At 49.7% G+C, this 21614-nt stretch overlaps 1 protein-coding gene across 2 annotated transcripts in view; it reads right to left on the bottom strand.

The window, feature by feature from the left end:
- Positions 1 to 21614, bottom strand: part of AFG1L (AFG1 like ATPase) — a 204436-nt gene that overhangs the window by 13590 nt on the left and 169232 nt on the right. The window contains exons 11-12 of one of the 2 annotated variants that reach the window (XM_068231262.1): positions 20556 to 20696; positions 11790 to 12560 (exon numbers count right to left, since the gene is read on the bottom strand). In XM_068231262.1, coding sequence (XP_068087363.1) covers positions 12300 to 12560; positions 20556 to 20696 — 402 coding nt within the window. In that variant the 3' untranslated portion in view covers positions 11790 to 12299. Of the gene's footprint in view, positions 1 to 11789; positions 12561 to 20555; positions 20697 to 21614 lie in introns of those variants that run through there. The other variant, XM_068231263.1, reaches the window with a different exon arrangement.

The following is a 21614-nucleotide window of genomic DNA, read 5'->3' as shown; positions in this document are numbered from 1 at the left end:
CTGAATCTCCTGAACTGGAATCAGATAGGATTTCTGTAGATTCACCAACCATCCTGTCTGCTCCAAAAGTCATCACTGCATCCTTGTGTTCTTCCAATTTTTGAATACTGTCGGCTACCACTAATAAATCGTCCAGATACAAGACTATTAGAATGCCTTCCAGATGAAGAGCACCCACAATTTCTGCCATCGCCTTTGTAAATATTCTGGGCGCTGAAGAGATTCCGAATGGGAGACAGCAAAACTGAAAATGCTCTAGACCTGAGCCTGTCTTTATGCTTAAACGAAGGAAAGCTTGAGACTCTTCCCTTATTGGGATATGCCAAGAAGCATCTGTTAGATCGATATTGATCATAAAACAATTTGGTGAAAGAAGGTTCCGCATTGTAAACACTGTCTCCATTCGAAATCGCTCGTACTTTATATAAGGATTTAGGGGTTTGAGGTTCAATATTAACCAGTATTTCCTCGTGGGTTTTTTTACCCAAAAAAATCTTTGAATAAAACCCCTGACCTTGCTGGGTGGGTGGAACTTTGCATACTACATCCCGTGTCAGCATATCATGTACAATCCGTAACATTGCCCCCCTTTCCTCTGGAATATTTGGGGCCTGCGTCATTATAAATCTTCTGGGAGGAGACCTTGAAAATTGGATCTTGTATCCATTCTCTATTAGGTCTAGGATAAATTTGTTTTTCGTCATCTTTTCCCAATTTACTAAGAATGTTCTTAGTCTTCCTCCCACCTTGTTGGCGTCATGGCTTGTCATTACTCTCCGCTGCTCTGAACAACTTTTTTTCTTGGTAAAACCCCTATTACCTGTCCAGGGCTTGCGTCTTTGCGGTTTTCTCCCCTGTGCCTGTTTTCTACGAAAAAACGGCTTCTTTCTGGTTTCAAACTTTCTCTTTTTAGGAAATGTCTTTTTACTTGCCGTCCGCTCCAACACTTCCTGTAGCTGAGGGCCAAACAATAAGTCTCCTGAGAAAGGAAGATTGCAGGCTCTGGCCTTTGACGCCTGACTCCCTTCCCATGTTTTTAACCATAAATTCCTTCGGGCATTGTTAATTAGAGCTGTAGATCTTGCTGTTACTCTTAAGGATTCCGAGGCTGCATCAATGACATAGTCGTTACCTCCCTCTACTACCTCGATCCTGCTCTGATAACTCTTCAGAGGACCTAGAGTCCGGCTCACCCTTGTCATGATGACTAGCCTGTTCTTCTTCTGAAGAATAAATCACCCTGGGTGACTTGCTTAAAGCGGTATCGTCACCATAAAAATCAAATTTCAACAGCAACTGTTCTGAGTGTTTAGTGAAATAGAGATCCTTATCCTGTATTCAAAATTAAAAATCAGTTAGTATTTTTGATATTGCAGCATAATGCTGCACTAGACCTTTATATCGCCATCGCCTAGCACGCTGTGGGCTCTCCTGTCTCTAATTTATTCACTACTTCCTCCTCTTTCTAAACCGCCCACCTTTCCCCTGCATCCCCACCCACATCTCTCCTCTTCCCTGGTTGGCTGACACCGCATGTGACGTCTAAACTAGACGCCACAGGTGTCACTCACAGCCACCGTGGGAAGAGGAACTTAGGAGAAGCTGCTGTCACCGGAGGAAGCCGCCGCACATCACGCCGCTGCCTGGAGAAGGAACCCGGCTGGAGAGGACACCGCGCCGCCGGAGCCGCACATCACCGCCGCTGCCTGGAGGAGGGACCCGGCTGGAGAGGACACCGCGCCGCCCGTCAGGAGAGGTAACTTCACTTGGAGCCCCCTAATGTCCCCCTGCCTACCCCCTGGCTACATAGACTGGGCACATATACCCCCCCTGGCTGCATAGACTGGGCACATATACCCCCCTGGCTGCATAGACTGGGCACATATACCCCCCCCCCCCCTGGCTGCATAGACCGGGCACATATACCTCCCCCTGGCTGCATAGACCGGGCACATATACCCCCCCGGCTGCATAGACCGGGCACATATACCCCCCCTGGCTGCATAGACCGGGCACATATACCCCCCCTGGCTGCATAGACCGGGCACATATACCCCCCCCTGGCTGCATAGACCGGGCACATATACCCCCCCTGGCTGCATAGACCGGGCACATATACCCCCCCGTGGCTGCATAGACCGGGCACATATACCCCCCGTGGCTGCATAGACCGGGCACATATACCCCCCGTGGCTGCATAGACCGGGCACATATACCCCCCCCGTGGCTGCATAGACCGGGCACATATACCCCCCCTGGCTGCATAGACCGGGCACATATACCCCCCCGTGGCTGCATAGACCGGGCACATATACCCCCCGTGGCTGCATAGACCGGGCACATATACCCCCCCCCGTGGCTGCATAGACCGGGCACATATACCCCCCCCCGTGGCTGCATAGACCGGGCACATATACCCCCCCCGTGGCTGCATAGACCGGGCACATATACCCCCCCTGGCTGCATAGACCGGGCACATATACCCCCCTGGCTGCATAGACCGGGCACATATACCCCCCTGGCTGCATAGACCGGGCACATATACCCCCTGGCTGCATAGACCGGGCACATATACCCCCTGGCTGCATAGACCGGGCACATATACCCCCCGTGGCTGCATAGACTGGGCACATATACCCCCCCCCCCCGTGGCTGCATAGACCGGGCACATATACCCCCCCTGGCTGCATAGACCGGGCACATATACCCCCCCTGGCTGCATAGACCGGGCACATATACCCCCCCTGGCTGCATAGACCGGGCACATATACCCCCCCCTGGCTGCATAGACCGGGCACATATACCCCCCCCTGGCTGCATAGACCGGGCACATATACCCCCCGTGGCTGCATAGACCGGGCACATATACCCCCCGTGGCTGCATAGACCGGGCACATATACCCCCCCCGTGGCTGCATAGACCGGGCACATATACCCCCCCTGGCTGCATAGACCGGGCACATATACCCCCCGTGGCTGCATAGACCGGGCACATATACCCCCCCCCCCGTGGCTGCATAGACCGGGCACATATACCCCCCCGTGGCTGCATAGACCGGGCACATATACCCCCGCTGGCTGCATAGACCGGGCACATATACCCCCCTGGCTGCATAGACCGGGCACATATACCCCCCTGGCTGCATAGACCGGGCACATATACCCCTCGTGGCTGCATAGACCGGGCACATATACCCCCCCGTGGCTGCATAGACCGGGCACATATACCCCCCCCGTGGCTGCATAGACCGGGCACATATACCCCCCCCCCCGTGGCTGCATAGACCGGGCACATATACCCCCCCCTGGCTGCATAGACCGGGCACATATACCCCCCCGTGGCTGCATAGACCGGGCACATATACCCCCCCCGTGGCTGCATAGACCGGGCACATATACCCCCCCCGTGGCTGCATAGACCGGGCACATATACCCCCCCTGGCTGCATAGACCGGGCACATATACCCCCCTGGCTGCATAGACCGGGCACATATACCCCCCTGGCTGCATAGACCGGGCACATATACCCCCTGGCTGCATAGACCGGGCACATATACCCCCCTGGCTGCATAGACCGGGCACATATACCCCCCCTGGCTGCATAGACCGGGCACATATACCCCCCCTGGCTGCATAGACCGGGCACATATACCCCCCCTGGCTGCATAGACCGGGCACATATACCCCCCCTGGCTGCATAGACCGGGCACATATACCCCCCCTGGCTGCATAGACCGGGCACATATACCCCCCCTGGCTGCATAGACCGGGCACATATACCCCCCCTGGCTGCATAGACCGGGCACATATACCCCCCCTGGCTGCATAGACCGGGCACATATACCCCCCCTGGCTGCATAGACCGGGCACATATACCCCCCCCTGGCTGCATAGACCGGGCACACATACCCCCCCTGGCTGCATAGACCGGGCACATATACCCCCCCTGGCTGCATAGACCGGGCACATATACCTCCCCCCTGGCTGCATAGACCGGAAACATATACCCTCCCCCCCCTGGCTGCATAGACCGGGCACATATACCCCCCCCTGGCTGCATAGACCGGGCACATATACCCCCCCTGGCTGCATAGACCGGGCACATATACCCCCCCCCCCCCTGGCTGCATAGACCTGGCACATATACCCCCTGGCTGCATAGACCGGGCACATATACCCCCCCCCTGGCTGCATAGACCGGGCACATATACCCCCCCTGGCTGCATAGACCGGGCACATATACCCCCCCTGGCTGCATAGACCGGGCACATATACCCCCCCTGGCTGCATAGACCGGGCACATATACCCCCCCTGGCTGCATAGACCGGGCACATGTACCCCCCCTGGCTGCATAGACTGGGCAAATATACCCCCCTGGCTGCATAGACTGGGCACATATACCCCCTGGCTGCATAGACTGGGCACATATACCCCTTACACTCAATCTCTCACATTCTGACTTCCACACTCACACTCTCACATCCTCACACACTCACTGTCTCTCTCACACTCACTCTCACACTGCGGGGAGCAGAGGAGCCGCCGGAGGGAAGCCTGCGCGGAGCAGAGGAGCCACCGAAGGGAAGCCTGCGGGAGAAGAGGAGCCGCCAGAGCTGTAAGGTAAGACTCGCACTCACCCTCTTACGCTCAATCTCTTACTCTCACACTCTCACTCCCTCACACACACACACACACACACACACACACACACACTCTCTCACATTGTGACTCCTTCGCACGCTCTCGCTCTCACACTCGCTCTCTCTCTCTCTCACACTCGCTCTCTCTCTCTCTCTCACACTCGCTCTCTCTCTCTCTCTCTCACGCTCGCTCTCTCTCTCTCTCTCACGCTCGCTCTCTCTCTCTCTCTCTCTACGCTCGCTCTCTCTCTCTCTCACGCTCGCTCTCTCTCTCTCTCACGCTCGCTCTCTCTCTCTCTCACGCTCGCTCTCTCTCTCTCACGCTCGCTCTCTCTCTCTCTCACGCTCGCTCTCTCTCTCTCTCACGCTCGCTCTCTCTCTCTCTCACACTCGCTCTCTCTCTCACACTCGCTCTCTCTCTCTCTCACACTCGCTCTCTCTCTCTCTCTCTCACACTCGCTCTCTCTCTCTCACACTCGCTCTCTCTCTCTCTCACACTCGCTCTCTCTCTCTCTCTCACACTCGCTCTCTCTCTCTCTCTCACACTCGCTCTCTCTCTCTCTCTCACACTCGCTCTCTCTCTCTCTCTCACACTCGCTCTCTCTCTCTCTCTCACACTCGCTCTCTCTCTCTCTCTCACACTCGCTCTCTCTCTCTCTCTCACACTCGCTCTCTCTCTCACACTCGCTCTCTCTCTCTCTCTCACACTCGCTCTCTCTCTCTCTCACACTCGCTCTCTCTCTCTCTCTCACACTCGCTCTCTCTCTCTCTCTCACACTCGCTCGCTCTCTCTCACACTCGCGCTCTCTCTCTCTCACACTCGCGCTCTCTCTCTCTCACACTCGCCTCGCTCTCTCTCACACTCGCTCGCTCTCTCTCACACTCGCTCGCTCTCTCTCACACTCGCTCGCTCTCTCTCACACTCGCTCGCTCTCTCTCACACTCGCTCGCTCTCTCTCACACTCGCTCGCTCTCTCTCACACTCGCTCGCTCTCTCTCACACTCGCTCGCTCTCTCTCACACTCGCTCGCTCTCTCTCACACTCGCTCGCTCTCTCTCACACTCGCTCGCTCTCTCTCACACTCGCTCGCTCTCTCTCACACTCGCTCGCTCTCTCTCACTGGATCTCTACACTCGCTCGCTCTCTCTCACACTCGCTCGCTCTCTCTCACACTCGCTCGCTCTCTCTCACTCGCCTATACTTATACTGGGGAATCTTACCTGCCTATACTTATACTGGGGAATCTTACCTGCCTATACTTATACTGGGGAATCTTACCTGCCTATACTTATACTGGGGAATCTTACCTGCCTATACTTATACTGGGGAATCTTACCTGCCTATACTTATACTGGGGAATCTTACCTGCCTATACTTATACTGGGGAATCTTACCTGCCTATACTTATACTGGGGAATCTTACCTGCCTATACTTATACTGGGGAATCTTACCTGCCTATACTTATACTGGGGAATCTTACCTGCCTATACTTATACTGGGGAATCTTACCTGCCTATACTTATACTGGGGAATCTTACCTGCCTATACTTATACTGGGGAATCTTACCTGCCTATACTTATACTGGGGAATCTTACCTGCCTATACTTATACTGGGGAATCTTACCTGCCTATACTTATACTGGGGAATCTTACCTGCCTATACTTATACTGGGGAATCTTACCTGCCTATACTTATACTGGGGAATCTTACCTGCCTATATGGGGAATCTTACCTGCCTATACTTATACTGGGGAATCTTACCTGCCTATACTTATACTGGGGAATCTTACCTGCCTATACTTATACTGGGGAATCTTACCTGCCTATACTTATACTGGGGAATCTTACCTGCCTATACTTATACTGGGGAATCTTACCTGCCTATACTTATACTGGGGAATCTTACCTGCCTATACTTATACTGGGGAATCTTACCTGCCTATACTTATACTGGGGAATCTTACCTGCCTATACTTATACTGGGGAATCTTACCTGCCTATACTTATACTGGGGAATCTTACTGCCTATACTTATACTGGGGAATCTTACCTGCCTATACTATACTGGGGAATCTTACCTGCCTATACTTATACTGGGAATCCTACCTGCCTATACTTATACTGGGGAATCCTACCTGCCTATACTTATACTGGGGAATCCTACCTGCCTACACCTATACTGGGGGGATCCTACCTGCCTACACCTATACTGGGGGGATCCTACCTGCCTACACTCATACTGGGGGGACCTACCTGCCTATACTGGGAAAATCCTACTTGGCAACACTTATACTGGGGGAAACTACCTGGCTACACTCATACTGGGGGCTATACTTATAATGGGGGACCTACTGGCTATACCTATACTGGGGGAATCTACTGGCTGTACCTATACTGGGGGAATTTACTGGCTGTACCTATACTGGGGGGAATCTACTGGCTATACCTATACTGGGGGTAACTACCTGGCTAACACTTATACTGGGGGTAACTACCTGGCTATACCTATACTGGGAGAACCTACCTATTTGCCTAACACTCACCCCCTCTATCCTGTGCCTAAAGGTGTGACCCCCTTGGATGCTGCCACTGTTGGAGGGGAGAGACCATGGACACCAGAGGTGGAGGGAGAAGAAAAATAAAAGCCTGTGGACGACGCATGTTGTAGTTGAATGTCTCCTTTGTTCCCATGAAAATATAAATGTTTTGTAATTTTTTTTTTTTACTTTGTACTTAATGTAAAAAAACTTTTGTGCTGAAATATTTTTTAATACATTTTATTTCTTACACAACCTGTAAAAACAGGAAAACTATGTCGTCAATGACCAATAATTAACTTTTTAAAATTGGACACTGACTTTGAAAGCATATACCTTTGGTTTCATGCAACAACTGTTCAATGTTTGTTATACAGCAAATGTAGGTAATGATGTGCAGCCAGAGGTAGGGTTGGGTATCCCTGTCTACCTATGCTGCGGCCATCTAATACTGGCGACCTATGTCTGCGGCCTCCTCCTACTAGCTACACCTATCCCTGTCTACCTATGCTGTGGCCACATACTACTGGCTACACCTATCCCTGGCTACCTATGCTGCGGCCACCTATTACTAGCTACACCTATCCCTGTCTACCTATGCTGTGGCCACCTACTACTGGCTACACCTATCTCTAGCTACCTATGCTGCGGCCACCTACTACTGGCTACACCTATCCCTGGCTACCTATGCTGCGGCCTCCTACTGGCTACACCAGGGGTGCCCAATAGGTTGATCGCGATCTACCGGTAGATCGCGACCGCCTATTTGGTAGATCGCGTCATGTAACATTTTTCAGAATCTACCTACACTATACCTGGCTAACTATACTGAAGGCACCACACCTAACTACACTATACCTGGCTAACTATACTGAAGGTTCCTGCACCTAACTACACTATACCTGGCTAACTATACTGAAGGTCCCTGCACCTAACTACACTATACCTGGCTAACTATACTGAAGGCCCATGCACCTAACTACACTATACCTGGCTAACTACACTGAAGGTTCCTGCACCTAACTACACTATACCTGGCTAACTATACTGAAGGTTCCTGCACCTAACTACACTACACCTGGCTAAGTATACTGAAGGTTCCTGCACCTAACTACACTATACCTGGCTAACTATACTGAAGGTCCCTGCACCTAACTACACTATACCTGGCTAACTATACTGAAGGCACCACACCTAACTACACTATACCTGGCTAACTATACTGAAGGTTCCTGCACCTAACTACACTATACCTGGCTAGGTATATAACTACACTATACCTGGCTAACTATACTGAAGGTCCCTGCACCTAACTACACTATACCTGGCTAAGTATACTGAAGGTTCCTGCACCTAACTACACTATACCTGGGTAACTATACTGAAGGTCCCTGCACCTAACTACACTATACCTGGCTAACTATACAGAAGGCACCTACACCTAACTACACTATACCTGGCTAACTATACTGATGGTGGCTGGATGGTTAAGGGCTCTGCCTCTGACACAGGAGACCTGGGTTCGAATCTCGGCTCTGCCTGTTCAGTAAGCCAGCACCTATTCAGTAGGAGACCTTAGGCAAGTCTCCCTAACACTGCTACTGCCTATAGAGCGCGTCCTAGTGGCTGCAGCTCTGGCGCTTTGAGTCCGCCAGGAGAAAAGCGCGATATAAATGTTCTGTGTGTATACTGAAGGTCCCTGCACCTAACTACACTATACCTGGCTAACTATACTGAAGGCACCACACCTAACTACACTATACCTGGCTAACTATACTGAAGGTTCCTGCACCTAACTACACTATACCTGGCTAAGTATATAACTACACTATACCTGGCTAAGTATATAACTACACTATACCTGGCTAACTATACTGAAGGTGCCTGCACCGAACTACACTATACCTGGCTAACTATACTGAAGGCACCACACCTAACTGCTCCATACCTGGCTAACTATACTGAAGGCACCCACACCTAACTACACTATACCTGGCTAACTATACTGAAGGTCCCTGCACCTAACTACACTATACCTGGGTAACTATACTGAAGGTCCCTGCACCTAACTACACTATACCTGGCTAACTATACTGAAGGCACCCACACCTAACTACACTATACCTGGCTAACTATACTGATGGTGGCTGGAAGGTGTAATGGTTAAGGGCTCTGCCTCTGACACAGGAGACCTGGGTTCGAATCTCGGCTCTGCCTGTTCAGTAAGCCAGCACCTATTCAGTAGGAGACCTTAGGCAAGTCTCCCTAACACTGCTACTGCCTATAGAGCGCGTCCGAATGGCTGCAGCTCTGGCGCTTTGAGTCCGCCAGGAGAAAAGCGCAATATAAATGTTCTGTGTGTGTGTGTGTATACTGAAGGCCCCTGCACCTAACTACACTATACCTGGCTAACTATACTGAAGGCACCACACCTAACTACACTATACCTCGCGTGCTGTGCTATGGAGAGGGGAGGGAGAAGCAGGAGCGCATGCTGTGCTATGGAGAGGGGAGGGAGAAGCAGGAGTGCGTGCTGTGCTATGGAGAGGGGAGGGAAAAGCAGCAGGGCGTGCTGTGCTATGGAGAGGGGAGGGAGAAGCAGGAGTGCGTGCTGTGCTATGGAGAGGGGAGGGAAAAGCAGCAGGGCGTGCTGTGCTATGGAGAGGGGAGGGAGAAGCCGCAGCGCGTGCTGTGCTATGGGGAGGGAGAAGCTGGAGTGCGTGCTGTGCTGTGGAGAGGGGATGGAGAAGCAGGAGTGCTGCTGTGCTATGGAGAGGGGAGGGAGAAGCAGCAGCGCGTGCTGTGCTATGGAGAGGGGAGGGAGAAGCAGGAGTGCGTGCTGTGCTATGGAGAGGGGAGGGAGAAGCAGGAGTGCGTGCTGTGCTATGGAGAGGGGAGGGAAAAGCAGCAGGGCATGCTGTGCTATGGAGAGGGGAGGGAGAAGTCGCAGCGCGTGCTATGCTATGGGAAAGGGAGAAGCCGGAGTGCGTGCTGTGCTGTGGAGAGGGGAGGGAGAAGCAGGAGTGCGTGCTGTGCTATGGAGAGGGGAGGGAGAAGCAGGAGTGTGTGCTTTGCTATGGGGAGGGAGAAGCAGCAGAGCGTGCTGTGCTATGGAGAGGGGAGGGAGAAGCAGGAGTGTGTGCTGTGCTATGGAGAGGGGAGGGAGAAGCCGCAATGTGTGCTGTGGAGAGGGGAGGGAGAAGCAGGAGTGCGTGCTGTGCTATGGAGAGGGAGAAGCAGCAGCGCGTACTGTGCTATGGAGAGGGGAGGGAGAAGCAGGAGTGTGTGCTGTGCTATGGAGAGGGAGAAGCAGCAGCGCGTGCTGTGCTATGGAGAGAGGAGGGAGAAGCAGGAGTGTGTGCTGTGCTATGGGGAGGGAGAAGCAGCAGTGCGTGCTGTGCTATGGAGAGGGGATGGAGAAGCAGGAGTGCGTGCTGTGCTATGGAGAGGGGATGGAGAAGCAGGAGTGCGTGCTGTGCTATGGAGAGGGGAGGGAGAAGCAGCAGCGCGTGCTGTGCTATGGAGAGGGGAGGGAGAAGCAGGAGTGCGTGCTGTGCTGTGCTATGGAGAGGGGAGGGAGAAGCAGCAGGGCGTGCTGTGCTATGGAGAGGGGAGGGAGAAGCCGCAGTGTGTGCTGTGCTATGGAGAGGGGAGGGAGAAGCCGCAGCGCGTGCTGTGCTATGGAGAGGGGAGGGAGAAGCAGCAGCGCGTGCTGTGCTATGGAGAGGGGAGGGAGAAGCCGCAGCGCGTGCTGTGCTATGGAGAGGGGAGGGAGAAGCCGCAGCGCGTGCTGTGCTATGGAGAGGGGAGGGAGAAGCCGCAGCGAGTGCTGTGGAGAGGGGAGGGAGAAGCCGCAGCGCGTGCTGTGCTATGGAGAGGGGAGGGAGAAGCCTGCAGCGCGTGCTGTGCTATGGAGAGGGGAGGGAGAAGCAGGAGTGCGTGCTGTGCTATGGAGAGGGGAGGGAGAAGCCGGAGTGCGTGCTGTGGAGAGGGGAGGGAGAAGCAGGAGTACGTGCTGTGCTGTGGAGAGGGGAGGGGAGGGAGAAGCCGCAGCGAGTGCTGTGGAGAGGGGAGGGAGAAGCCGCAGCGCGTGCTGTGCTATGGAGAGGGGAGGGAGAAGCAGGAGTGCGTGCTGTGCTGTGGAGAGGGGAGGGAGAACCCGCAGCGTGTGCTGTGCTATGGAGAGGGGAGGGAGAAGCAGCAGTGGGTGCTGTGCTATGAAGAGGGGAGGGAGAAGCCGCAGCGCGTGCTGTGCTATGGAGAGGGGAGGGAGAAGCAGGAGTGTGTGCTGTGCTATGGAGAGGGGAGGGAGAAGCAGCAGCGCGTGCTGTGCTATGGAGAGGGGAGGGAGAAGCAGGAGTGCGTGCTGTGCTATGGAGAGGGGATGGAGAAGCAGGGGTGTGTGCTGTGCTATGGAGAGGGGAGGGAGAAGCACTGACACACTCCCACTCACTCGCTCTCACTCACACACACTCTCACACTCTCCACTCTCTCTCACACACTAAGCCATGTTAGACTGTTTGCACATGCGCAGTAATGTTGGAGGAGGAGGTCTCCCCTTTGATGGGTTAATCACGAAAACAATGTACAATACCACTGAGCTTGTACCATGTGTGGCGTGAACAAAGATTCAATAAGATTTCTTAGTTCTGTTCTCAAAACGCAATCAAGATTACCATTCTTTCATTAGCATTGTTTCCAGGAGTAGAGAGCATACACACTTCCTGAAGGGACAGCTGAGCTGTGCTCTGAAATCTCCCTGCTTTTGTGATGTAAACACAGCTGTACTGAGTCGCACAATGATGACATAAGACAGTGCACTTCCTAGTATACACCTCAGTGGGAGTGTCTGAAGACTCTGGGAGGAGGGCAGGTAATGAATATACAATGAGCAAGAGAAGGGAGGGGGGAAAACAAGAGTCAGGGAGGATATGATGTCAGCTTCAGCTGGGGAAAATGGCCACTGCCTGGAATAGGATTTTCTGCTTCTCATTTATAAAATTCTCAGGAATCCTAACGTGGACAGTGCAATACATCTGATATATAAGTTGAACTAGTATTTATCTACTTAAATATGTGTTTTTTATTTTTAAGTTAGCATGGGTGTCGCTTCCTCTTTAAAGCTTTCTTAGGTTTAACAGTCTGGGCTGGATGACCCCCCTGCGTTGATGTGGTCGGTAAACTCTCTCTAAATGCTTTAAAAGTCTCGACCATCTCTTGACGCATGGTAAACAAAGTCTTTGCATGAGACTATTATCTTCATTAATAATGCTTGATTTGCACTTCTGACAAGATGCTTTTGGCCAGTGAAGTTGTAATGGTTTGTTACATAATATGAAACTCCTGGGCCTATCTGAGCTATCAGACTCCATAGCATCCTAAAAAAAAACATACAAATAAAGCAATCAGCTTAATTTTATGCATAATTCTTAATGCAATTTCACACATGAATCAGTAGATAGGCAACTTAAAACATATCGTGGTCTGCCATATGTGATAAACATAAGACTATAGAAACCTGCATCAGCATTCCTACTCAAACACAGACTACTGTTTATTAAAAATATTAATCCGTTTAATATAAGGATACCACATAGGCAAACATGTAAAATACTGACTAAGGCTATATGCCACACCAATACTAATAAACGCAGACATCAAATGATTAGCTGCCGTTTAAAAAAAGATATCAATATGTATAATCATAAAAGCAGACCTCATGACCAGACTGCGGCACCCATGCAAAATAATCAATACATATATGCAGACCTCAATCTCAGACTGCGGCATGTACTGCAAAATAACAGGTGCCAAACATAACAGACCTCGCAGATCAGACGGGCGACTGTCCTCAGACATTGCCTCCCCACTTACCTGATCTGCCATCTTCTGTTTTGCGTCCATCTCCTCCAACATCACAGCCGCATGTGTGGATGGACGCCGCGGCTTCTAAGCAGGCGCCCGACCCGGAACAAGAAGTGACGTCACCGGATGTGACGTCACCGTAAGGGCGGAAGTCCGCATCAGCAGCGCTCTTGCCCTCGCCTCCGCCCGGACACGCTACAGCGCATACCGCTTCCTCCAGAGGCCACCATTACGCCTCCGCTTGGTGTCAGCCTCCTCCGACGGGCGTATGGCCTCCGCCTCAGCTGCCTCCAATGCCGCTCCCCTGGTCACCGCTGCACCTGCCCGTTCTCCCAAGGGAATCCACCACCCGGTGGATAAAAGGTAAACCCCCCAAACCCACCAGGCCAGGGCTACCCCACACTAGTTCTCGATGGCCTCAGCACTGCCTGGCTGCTGACCACCTTTCCTAGCCAGAGAGCTAGGTGTTCCCCGGAACAGGAAACACAAAGAACTGGCAGGTAGAGGTGGAATTTATAGAGAGCTAGTTCTTTGTGTTTCCTGTTGGGGGCGGGCCCAGATCTCATATGTAGCACCTGTCTTGGAGGGTTATTTGGAATAGACTTTTTTTTTTCCAAACATCTAATTACACACAATTAATCCCATATTGCACTATCCCTATTAAAAAGACACTGAGTATCCAGCCACAAAGGTTTCCCAAACAACTGCCAGTCCTTTGGGGTAACTCCCAATAGCTTCCTAGAATGGATTAACAATGACTGGGCAACCCGGGTTGCTTAAAACAACAGTTATATATTCTTGCTGGCCAGCAAGCTCATGTGTTCATAAGGTGCTTTAAAAGAAATCCTGGATTCCACCGTCATCTCCATGTGCACTTGGATTACTGGATTCCACTGCAGTCCGTTATGGCGTACAGCTTTAGTTAGCCTTGCGGAAAGGAGAGCGCTGCTCGACCGCCTCTATTGTGTAGCAACGACTACGGGCGTCCCCGCATGATGTAGGGCCTTGCAGAGCCAGCGCATGTGATAGTCTCTCATCCGCTCCGGCCGCCAGCTCAAACCGCCACGCTCACCAACACTGCTCCTGCACGCTCTCTCCAGGGACGGGGGTCTTCCAGGACCAAAATAGGTCAACGCGTTTCACAACTTTCAAGTGATTTCTTCAGGACCTCAGCACCGGCCCCATCTAGTGGAGCCTTTTATACTTGCAACCTGACTTCATTTAGATAAATGGCACATATATTATGTGAATTTCTGTGCTTTATCGCCATCATGTGGCCTTTTTTCCTATTACACGCTTCAAAAATAATCCCACTTTTTACAATTCATCAATACAAAATCATGCAATAAAGCCTCCATACTTTGCTACCAGTGCATGTTCAATAATACCATTTCTCATAGCTGGAGCGGAAGGGACCCACAAACAGCAAAATACAGCACCCCCGCGTAAGATTAAAGGGAGATTAGCCAACAAGGCATAATTTCCCCACACCAAGACTTCAGAGCTACAGGTACTTCACAATTGCATTCCTCCACCAACACCCTTTAGGCTGGTTTCACACCAGGATGTTGCGTTTTAGGGGACGTTATGGTCGCATAACGTGCCCCAAACGCAACGCCTGGTGCTCTCTAATGTGGACGTCAGAGTGAGCCGCGTTGTGCAGCTCACTCTGGCGTCCGTGACGCCGTGATGCGCACTCTTGGACGCATGCGGCATCACGTGGTCCCGCCCGGCCAATCACCGCACAGAGCGGCCGCTCCAGGAAGTAAACACTGCACGTCACTGAGTGCAGTGAATATTAATTAGCCATGTGCTTGGCCGCTCTCCGCTCCTCCCCAACATTACAGCGCATGTGCAAGCAGTCTAACGCGGCTCTGCCGCTTATAAAGTACTGCATGCAGTACGTTCGGTTATGGTGCAGCGTTACTGAGTAACGCAACGTGGGCACTGTGAACAGCTCATTGATTTTTCATTGCTGTGTGGTGGGGTGCGTTACAGGCTGCTCTAACGTGCGCCTGTAACGTCCCACTGTGAAACCAGCCTTAAAGTGCAGGCTTACTTTCCCAATGGCATAATTTCCCAATGCCAATAGAAGGATTAGGATATTGGATAAAATACACTTCTATAGGTTGGGAGTCGAGAACTCTAGAGAAACACACCCAGATTTAGATCCACATTCATTCCTTTGGGGGTCAAAGATTTACATTTATAGAGCCACAAACATTCCTTCTGTAGAAGTAGTTTATCAAAGTCTCCACGCCTAGGACTAATATTCAATTTATATATCCTCCGAAATTTCAAACTCCTATCGCTAATTTGGAATTCCTTGAAGTGCTGGGCAACGACACTTTTTTCATTTTTGGTATTAATATTGCTGATGTGCTCCCCTATACGAGTGCTCAAATCCCTTCCAGTTTTGCCTATGTATATTTTATTACAAGGGCATAGTAATTTGTATATGCCCATTTGTGTGGCACATGTAATATGAACTTTAAAAAGGAGTCATCAGGCAAAGTTACTTATGTAAAACACGCATTCCTGCATGCAACTAACTTTTTTTACTGCTCGATCGCGTCCTCTGTACCCTTGTCAAATGTATCAATTTTCCGTAATCTGCTCCGGTCGGGGACCCGACCTTGAGGTCGGGCTCCCCAACAACCCGGAACCTCTTTAGTAACGCAGGCGTAGAACTATTTCCCTAGCTGCGGGATGCTAGCGCAGTGAGATCCTAATGTGTGCAGCCGTACGTTCTCGTACGGCTGCGCACCCATACTGGAGCCGCCGGAGGGTTTGACTTGCTTTGTCACTCGCAAGCCAAACCCTCCGCTTTAGCTGCCGCCCACTAAACACTCCCCCTCCCTTCAGCCTCCGCCTAGCCTGGTGTGCGCTCCCAGCACAGATATCTGTGGATGAGAGGCGCAGGCAGGCGGAGGCTGAGATATTTGATTACTTTAAGTTTGGCAATTAATAATTTGAAGTAAAATTTACTATAAGATAAATGGCAATACAATTAATACAATTATGCGTGCGCAGCTGTGACTGAAAGAACGGAAGCACGCATTGCGGCCAACTTCCCCCTGCGTTCCACATAAAGGAAAGGGGAAGTTGGCATAATGAAAAGGCTAAATAACTTCTGGGCATACAATTCTAATGGCCCGAATTGAGAAGCAGGGGAAGGGTGTTGACTGAAAAAAAAAAAAAATGCGATCCTGCTCAGGTTATAGTGGTGAACAGCCGCAGGTAGGCCATTTAATTTGCTTTCTGTTTGCCTGATAACTCCTTTAATCTTGAACTAAGTTTTGTTTTCACTGTCATGAAGCGTATCACCTTCCAAAACATGGCCACAATGTTTGCAATTTTGACACTTGAACATGCCCTTTCTTCTCAAAATTGATGAAGGCTGCTTTCGAAATTCACTCCTTACCAGCAGGTCTCCCAGACTACTACTACTTCTCGCCGTCACATGGGGTGTCTCACCAACTATATTGGCTATATCTCTATCCGTGCCTTGTTTTGCTGTTTGTGTGTCCCCGAGTCCCCTCCACTCCGGCTATGCGAAATAGTATTATTGAACATGCACTGGTAGCAAAGAAGTATGAAGGCTGTATTGCATGATTTTGTATTGATGAATTGGCAAAAGTGAGATTATTTGAAGCGTGTAATAGGAAAAAAGGCCACATGATGGCAATCAAGCACAGAAATTCACATACTATATGTGCCATTTATCTAAATGAAGTCAGGTTGCAAGTATAAAAGGCTCCACTAGATGGGGCCGGTGCTGAGGTCCTGAAGAAATCACTTGAAAGTGGTGAAACACGTTGACCTATTTTTTTCCTGGAAGGCCCCAGTCCCTGGAGATAGCGTGCAGGAGCCGTGTTGGTGAGCGCGGCGGTTTGAGCTTGCGGCCGGAGCGACTATCACATGCTCTGGCTCTGCAAGGCCCTACATCACGCGGGGACACCCGCGGTCGTTGCTACACAATAGAGGCGGTCGAGCAGCGCTCTTCTATCCGCAAGGCTAACTAAAGCTGTACGCCATAACAGACTGCAGTGGAATCTAGTAATCCAAGTGCACATGGAGAGGACGGTGGAATCCAGGATTCATTTTAAAGCACCCGATGAACACGCGAGTCTGCTGGCCAGCAAGAATATATAACTGTTGTTTTAAGCAACCCGGGTTGCCCAGAGAAGCTATTGGGAGTTACCTCAAAGGACAGGCAGTTGTTTGGGAAACCTTTGTGGCTGCATACTCCGTGTCTTTTTAATAGGGATAGTGCAATATGGGATTATTTGTGTGTAATTAGAAGTTTGGAATACACTTTTTGCAACGCAATTTTAGTCCGCATTGATTTCTTTCATTAACCAAATTTTTTTTGGATCCTCCCAATGTCCAATTCCAGCACTAGTTGCCTGTCACAGTAAAGTAACCAATAATTCTCTAAACGTTTGCAGGCAAAATGACAGTGCTAAGCCAAACTATTTATCTTCAATACTTGGTAGCTCTAGCAGAATACTGCAAAGCTATTCATAGAACCTAGACCAGGGCTGTTCAAATGGCAGCAAGAGCAATTGATGTGGCCAGTCTGCTGTGTCAATCCACTTCCTCTCACTACATCTGCCATACCAACCTCTTTCTCTCCACCCCCCCCCCCCCCCCCAAAGCCAGGATGTTGCTGCTCCACCTGCCCCAGATTAAGACTCCCAGGAGCATGTCCACAAAGTTAGACTGCACTGATTTAGAGCAAAAGAAATCAAATCTGTTTGGTTTCCCTTTAAAAATAAATACATAAAAATGCATGGACGTGGCCACAACTAAGGGTCAAGGAAAAGCATTTTTCAAACAAACTGAAGTACAGAAAAATCAGATTTGACAGCAAAGATTTCAACGGCAGTATATTTACATAAATGTATGTTAATACTACACAAGCATAAAGAGTCAAAATATCTTGCCATTTGATTTCAGGGTACTCCTGAATTATCCCATCTACTGATTTTAAATACACCCTTTGAAAGATATTTGGAAATCGACATAGCTTGGCTGTCATTTGCACTATGTCACATGTCAGTGCAATGCACCATTGCTGAGTTAAAGGGGGCTGAACGAGGGTTGTCCATTGTGTCTGGCTGCAGAGAGCATAATCCAGCAGGAGTTGAGGGAGGGAGTAAGATCCTAGAAGTAACAGCTGCCCTCGACCATGTAGTTTCTCTGGCTCTTTTTTTTACCATTTCACAGGCCTGATCAGGCTAGTCATCCCGCCCTCCTCCCTTCTTCCAGTACTCCCAGAGTAGCTAGAGCTACTGCATTGTATACAAACAAGCAGCTGGCTGTTCCTGAGCTCTCTCCCTCCTGCAAATTTTCATAGTTCTCTCTGTAGCCAGGAGCAGTGGACACCCCTTGTTAAACACCCCCTAACTTAGGAATGGTACAGCATACCACCGCGGAGCATCGTGCAAAGGGGAGTAAATATTTAAGTGTAGTACGGGACATCTCCCAGGCGGAGGGGAGGTGGATATTTAATATGGGATCACTTTCCCCGGGGGGACTCAATGTAGAGTTTGATTTAAATTGCTTTATCACAAATTATGTATGATCACTGTTCACTGAGAATCCTGTGGCTCCTTTACAGACTAATGGTGGGGGTCACCAATATAGTACAAGTAACACTACACAAAGTTAAGGGGAGTGGGTATAGAGGCCAAATAGGGGCACAGAATACAGGTGGATGGAGACACACAGCATTCTCCCTCTGTAGGCGGGGGGCTATTTAGGCACCCCAGCATGTAAACAGAGGAGGTGACAACCATTTTGTCCAAATAACGGCTAATATTTGTGAGCACGCTGACCCAGAGGTCTGGCAAGGTATTGCAGCCCAAGAATATTTAACCACTGCTTGCACTAAAGTATATATTAACTATCCCATCGGAACTAGGGAATAGTGACCCCAGGGACAAAATAAAAATAAAATACTCTATTAGTAGTTCAGTCATCCCAATAGGAGTACTGGAGGTTCTTGGTGTCAAAGAGGTTGGGACACCAAAGTCACTTTCAAAAGTCCCCTTAAAGGGAGTGGAAAATGTATGGGCTTAGAATGAAGGAGGGAGGAGCTGCCTCAATAAATAAATCGTTCACAGATGGACAGAAATAAATTTTTAAGGTCTTCAGTTTTTAATTTTGTATGTTCATAAAATTTTTATGATTTTTTATATAGTTTTTACATATCCTCTTTTTTACCTATTCCATAATGTAATGCTTAGGCATGCCTAAATTCAAGGAAAGGTTTAGCTAAATATTGAATCTTATAAGAAAGTTAGCCTTTCTGCCACAAGATGGCACTAAAATTGACTAGAAACCCCTTCAGTCATCAGGAAGAGCTAGGACAATTGCGTTCCAGACGGCAACTGATGAAGCAGCAGCCTAGGAATGCGGAAATTAGGGAACGCGAAGATGAGTGCGTTCCAGGCGACAACTAATTGTGCATTCAGGAAAGCGGTAGCTATGATGTCCGCATTAGGGCTAGCCCAGTGTATAAGAGACGTCGGCGCCCTAGTGACATCAGCCCCTGATGAGTCCATTGGACGAAACGCGTAGGGCGTGACCAGGAGCGCTGACGTCACTGGGCATTAGGAGAGACGCGCACGGTGAGGGAAAAGGCTGCCACGCGGAGCGGAGGATCGGGACGCCGGTACCGCAAGCAGAGGAGATATACTGTTGGGCTGTGATGCCCGAGATGCCTTATATCCTCATACTTACGTGAGTGCGCTGAAACTGCGCAGGCCATATTTTTTCAGCAAAACTGTATTACGCTATGTATGTTTTTATATCATTTTTTACTTGTGGAACTGTATATTAAAAGCGGAGTCATCCGATTGTGAACAAAGGCAGTGTGGAAACTGTGATTGGAGTTGGCCGCTCTAAGGCTAAGCGCTAGACCCACCTGGAATGTGAGGTGGTGTCCATCTGGTGAGCTGCTGGTGTGGAGGGGTTAATATAGATCACGAGTGAAGCACTTCTATATCACGCATGCACGTTTGGGGGACTTTTCAAGTCTGAGATTACAGTAATGCACTATGTGCGGTTGTTTATTTGTGTTTAATTTTTAGATGTGAAGAGGAGCGCTGTCACATTAACATTGACTGAGTAAATATTTAAACCATAGGCAGTCAAAATTATTAGATGGGATAAAACACAAGTACTGAATTCAGTTAGCAGGGCCACATTTCTTTTCTACTCTATACCCAACACAATGAAGGGACCCCAACCCCTCCCTCAACTACAGGGTCCTCAACGTTACTGGACACACTCCTAGCAACAGCCCAATTAACTGTAGTACCAACAACCCCCCCCCCCCCCGTTTCTGAGCCACACCCAAAGAACAGAAGGTTGGTTGAGCACCCTTAACACCATCACTGTAGCTTAAAATGACATGTACAGAAAATGGGAGGGGGATGGGTACCTATGAAAGAATACAATTTTAGCATTTCCTACAATCTAACAAAAGATGACAATACCTTGTGATCATAGAAGGCATCAATAAGCGTTATTAAGCGACGAGCTTGAGAGCGCTTGCTCATAGTTAGATGTGGAATTCTTCTGATAAATACAGTGTCAAATTTCTTACAGATTTCCAGATAGTCGCTGGCTCCCAAAGGCTACAGCATAAAAATAAAAAACAGCAACAATTACATATGAATTGCTTAAAATAAAAAAGCATTTAACAAGTATTCGCAATGATTACTGATTTACACGTTACTTTAGCTGTAAATGAATTATTTTAGCACATACTGTAACTATTTTATGCCTAACCCTGCTTTTCTAGAATGCTTAGAATATTGTAGAGAAAGATAATGATGCTATTGTGACTTCAAAAGTGACAATATATAAGCACAGCTGTAACACAGCCCTGTTGTAAAAGAAAAGCATGCAGGTGGTAAATAAAAACTACTTCCAAAAGTCCGGTCGTGCTTTCTCCAGTTGCAACACACTGCTGCCACTTCTCACTTACGGTACCTTACCAGTGCCATAATCAATCTGCAACTGGTCTCTTCTAGTCACAGATGAATACAGAATACTTTATTTCGCCAAGCATGACTGGGTCATGCCCAGAATTGCTTTTGGCACAAAAACATAGCTCAAGTACAAGATAGATGAATAAGTACATAGCCTCACGAACATGCATATAGCAGGCAGAGAAACATTAATGTACAAGAACAGCTATACATGGCAAGTATTTAAAGAGACTCTGAATCTTCGTTTTTTTTTTACCAGTTTTCTTCATATAATCCTGTTCTGCATGCATGCCCCAATAGATTTGCCGCATCCCCGCGGCAGATGGGTCATTTATTACTGTGCAAGCGACCAGCAAAGTTCCACGACTTTGTTGGTCGCAGATTGTGGAGAGGCTGAGCTTTGAGCTGTAGCTCAGCCTCTCCGCAATCAATCTCCACCTCCTCCCCGCCCCTCTCAGTGAACGGAAGACAGAGGGGCGGGGAGAGGCAGCGATCAGCAGAGATCGACTGCGGAGTAGGCAGAGCTACAGCTGAAAGCTCTGCCTCTTCCAGGAAGAGAAG

The sequence above is a fragment of the Hyperolius riggenbachi genome, chromosome 4, assembly GCF_040937935.1.
Source record: "Hyperolius riggenbachi isolate aHypRig1 chromosome 4, aHypRig1.pri, whole genome shotgun sequence".
Lineage (NCBI taxonomy): Eukaryota > Metazoa > Chordata > Amphibia > Anura > Hyperoliidae > Hyperolius > Hyperolius riggenbachi.
The sequence above is the reverse complement of the archived record's forward strand: the minus strand, read 5'-3'. Positions and strand labels throughout refer to the sequence as shown.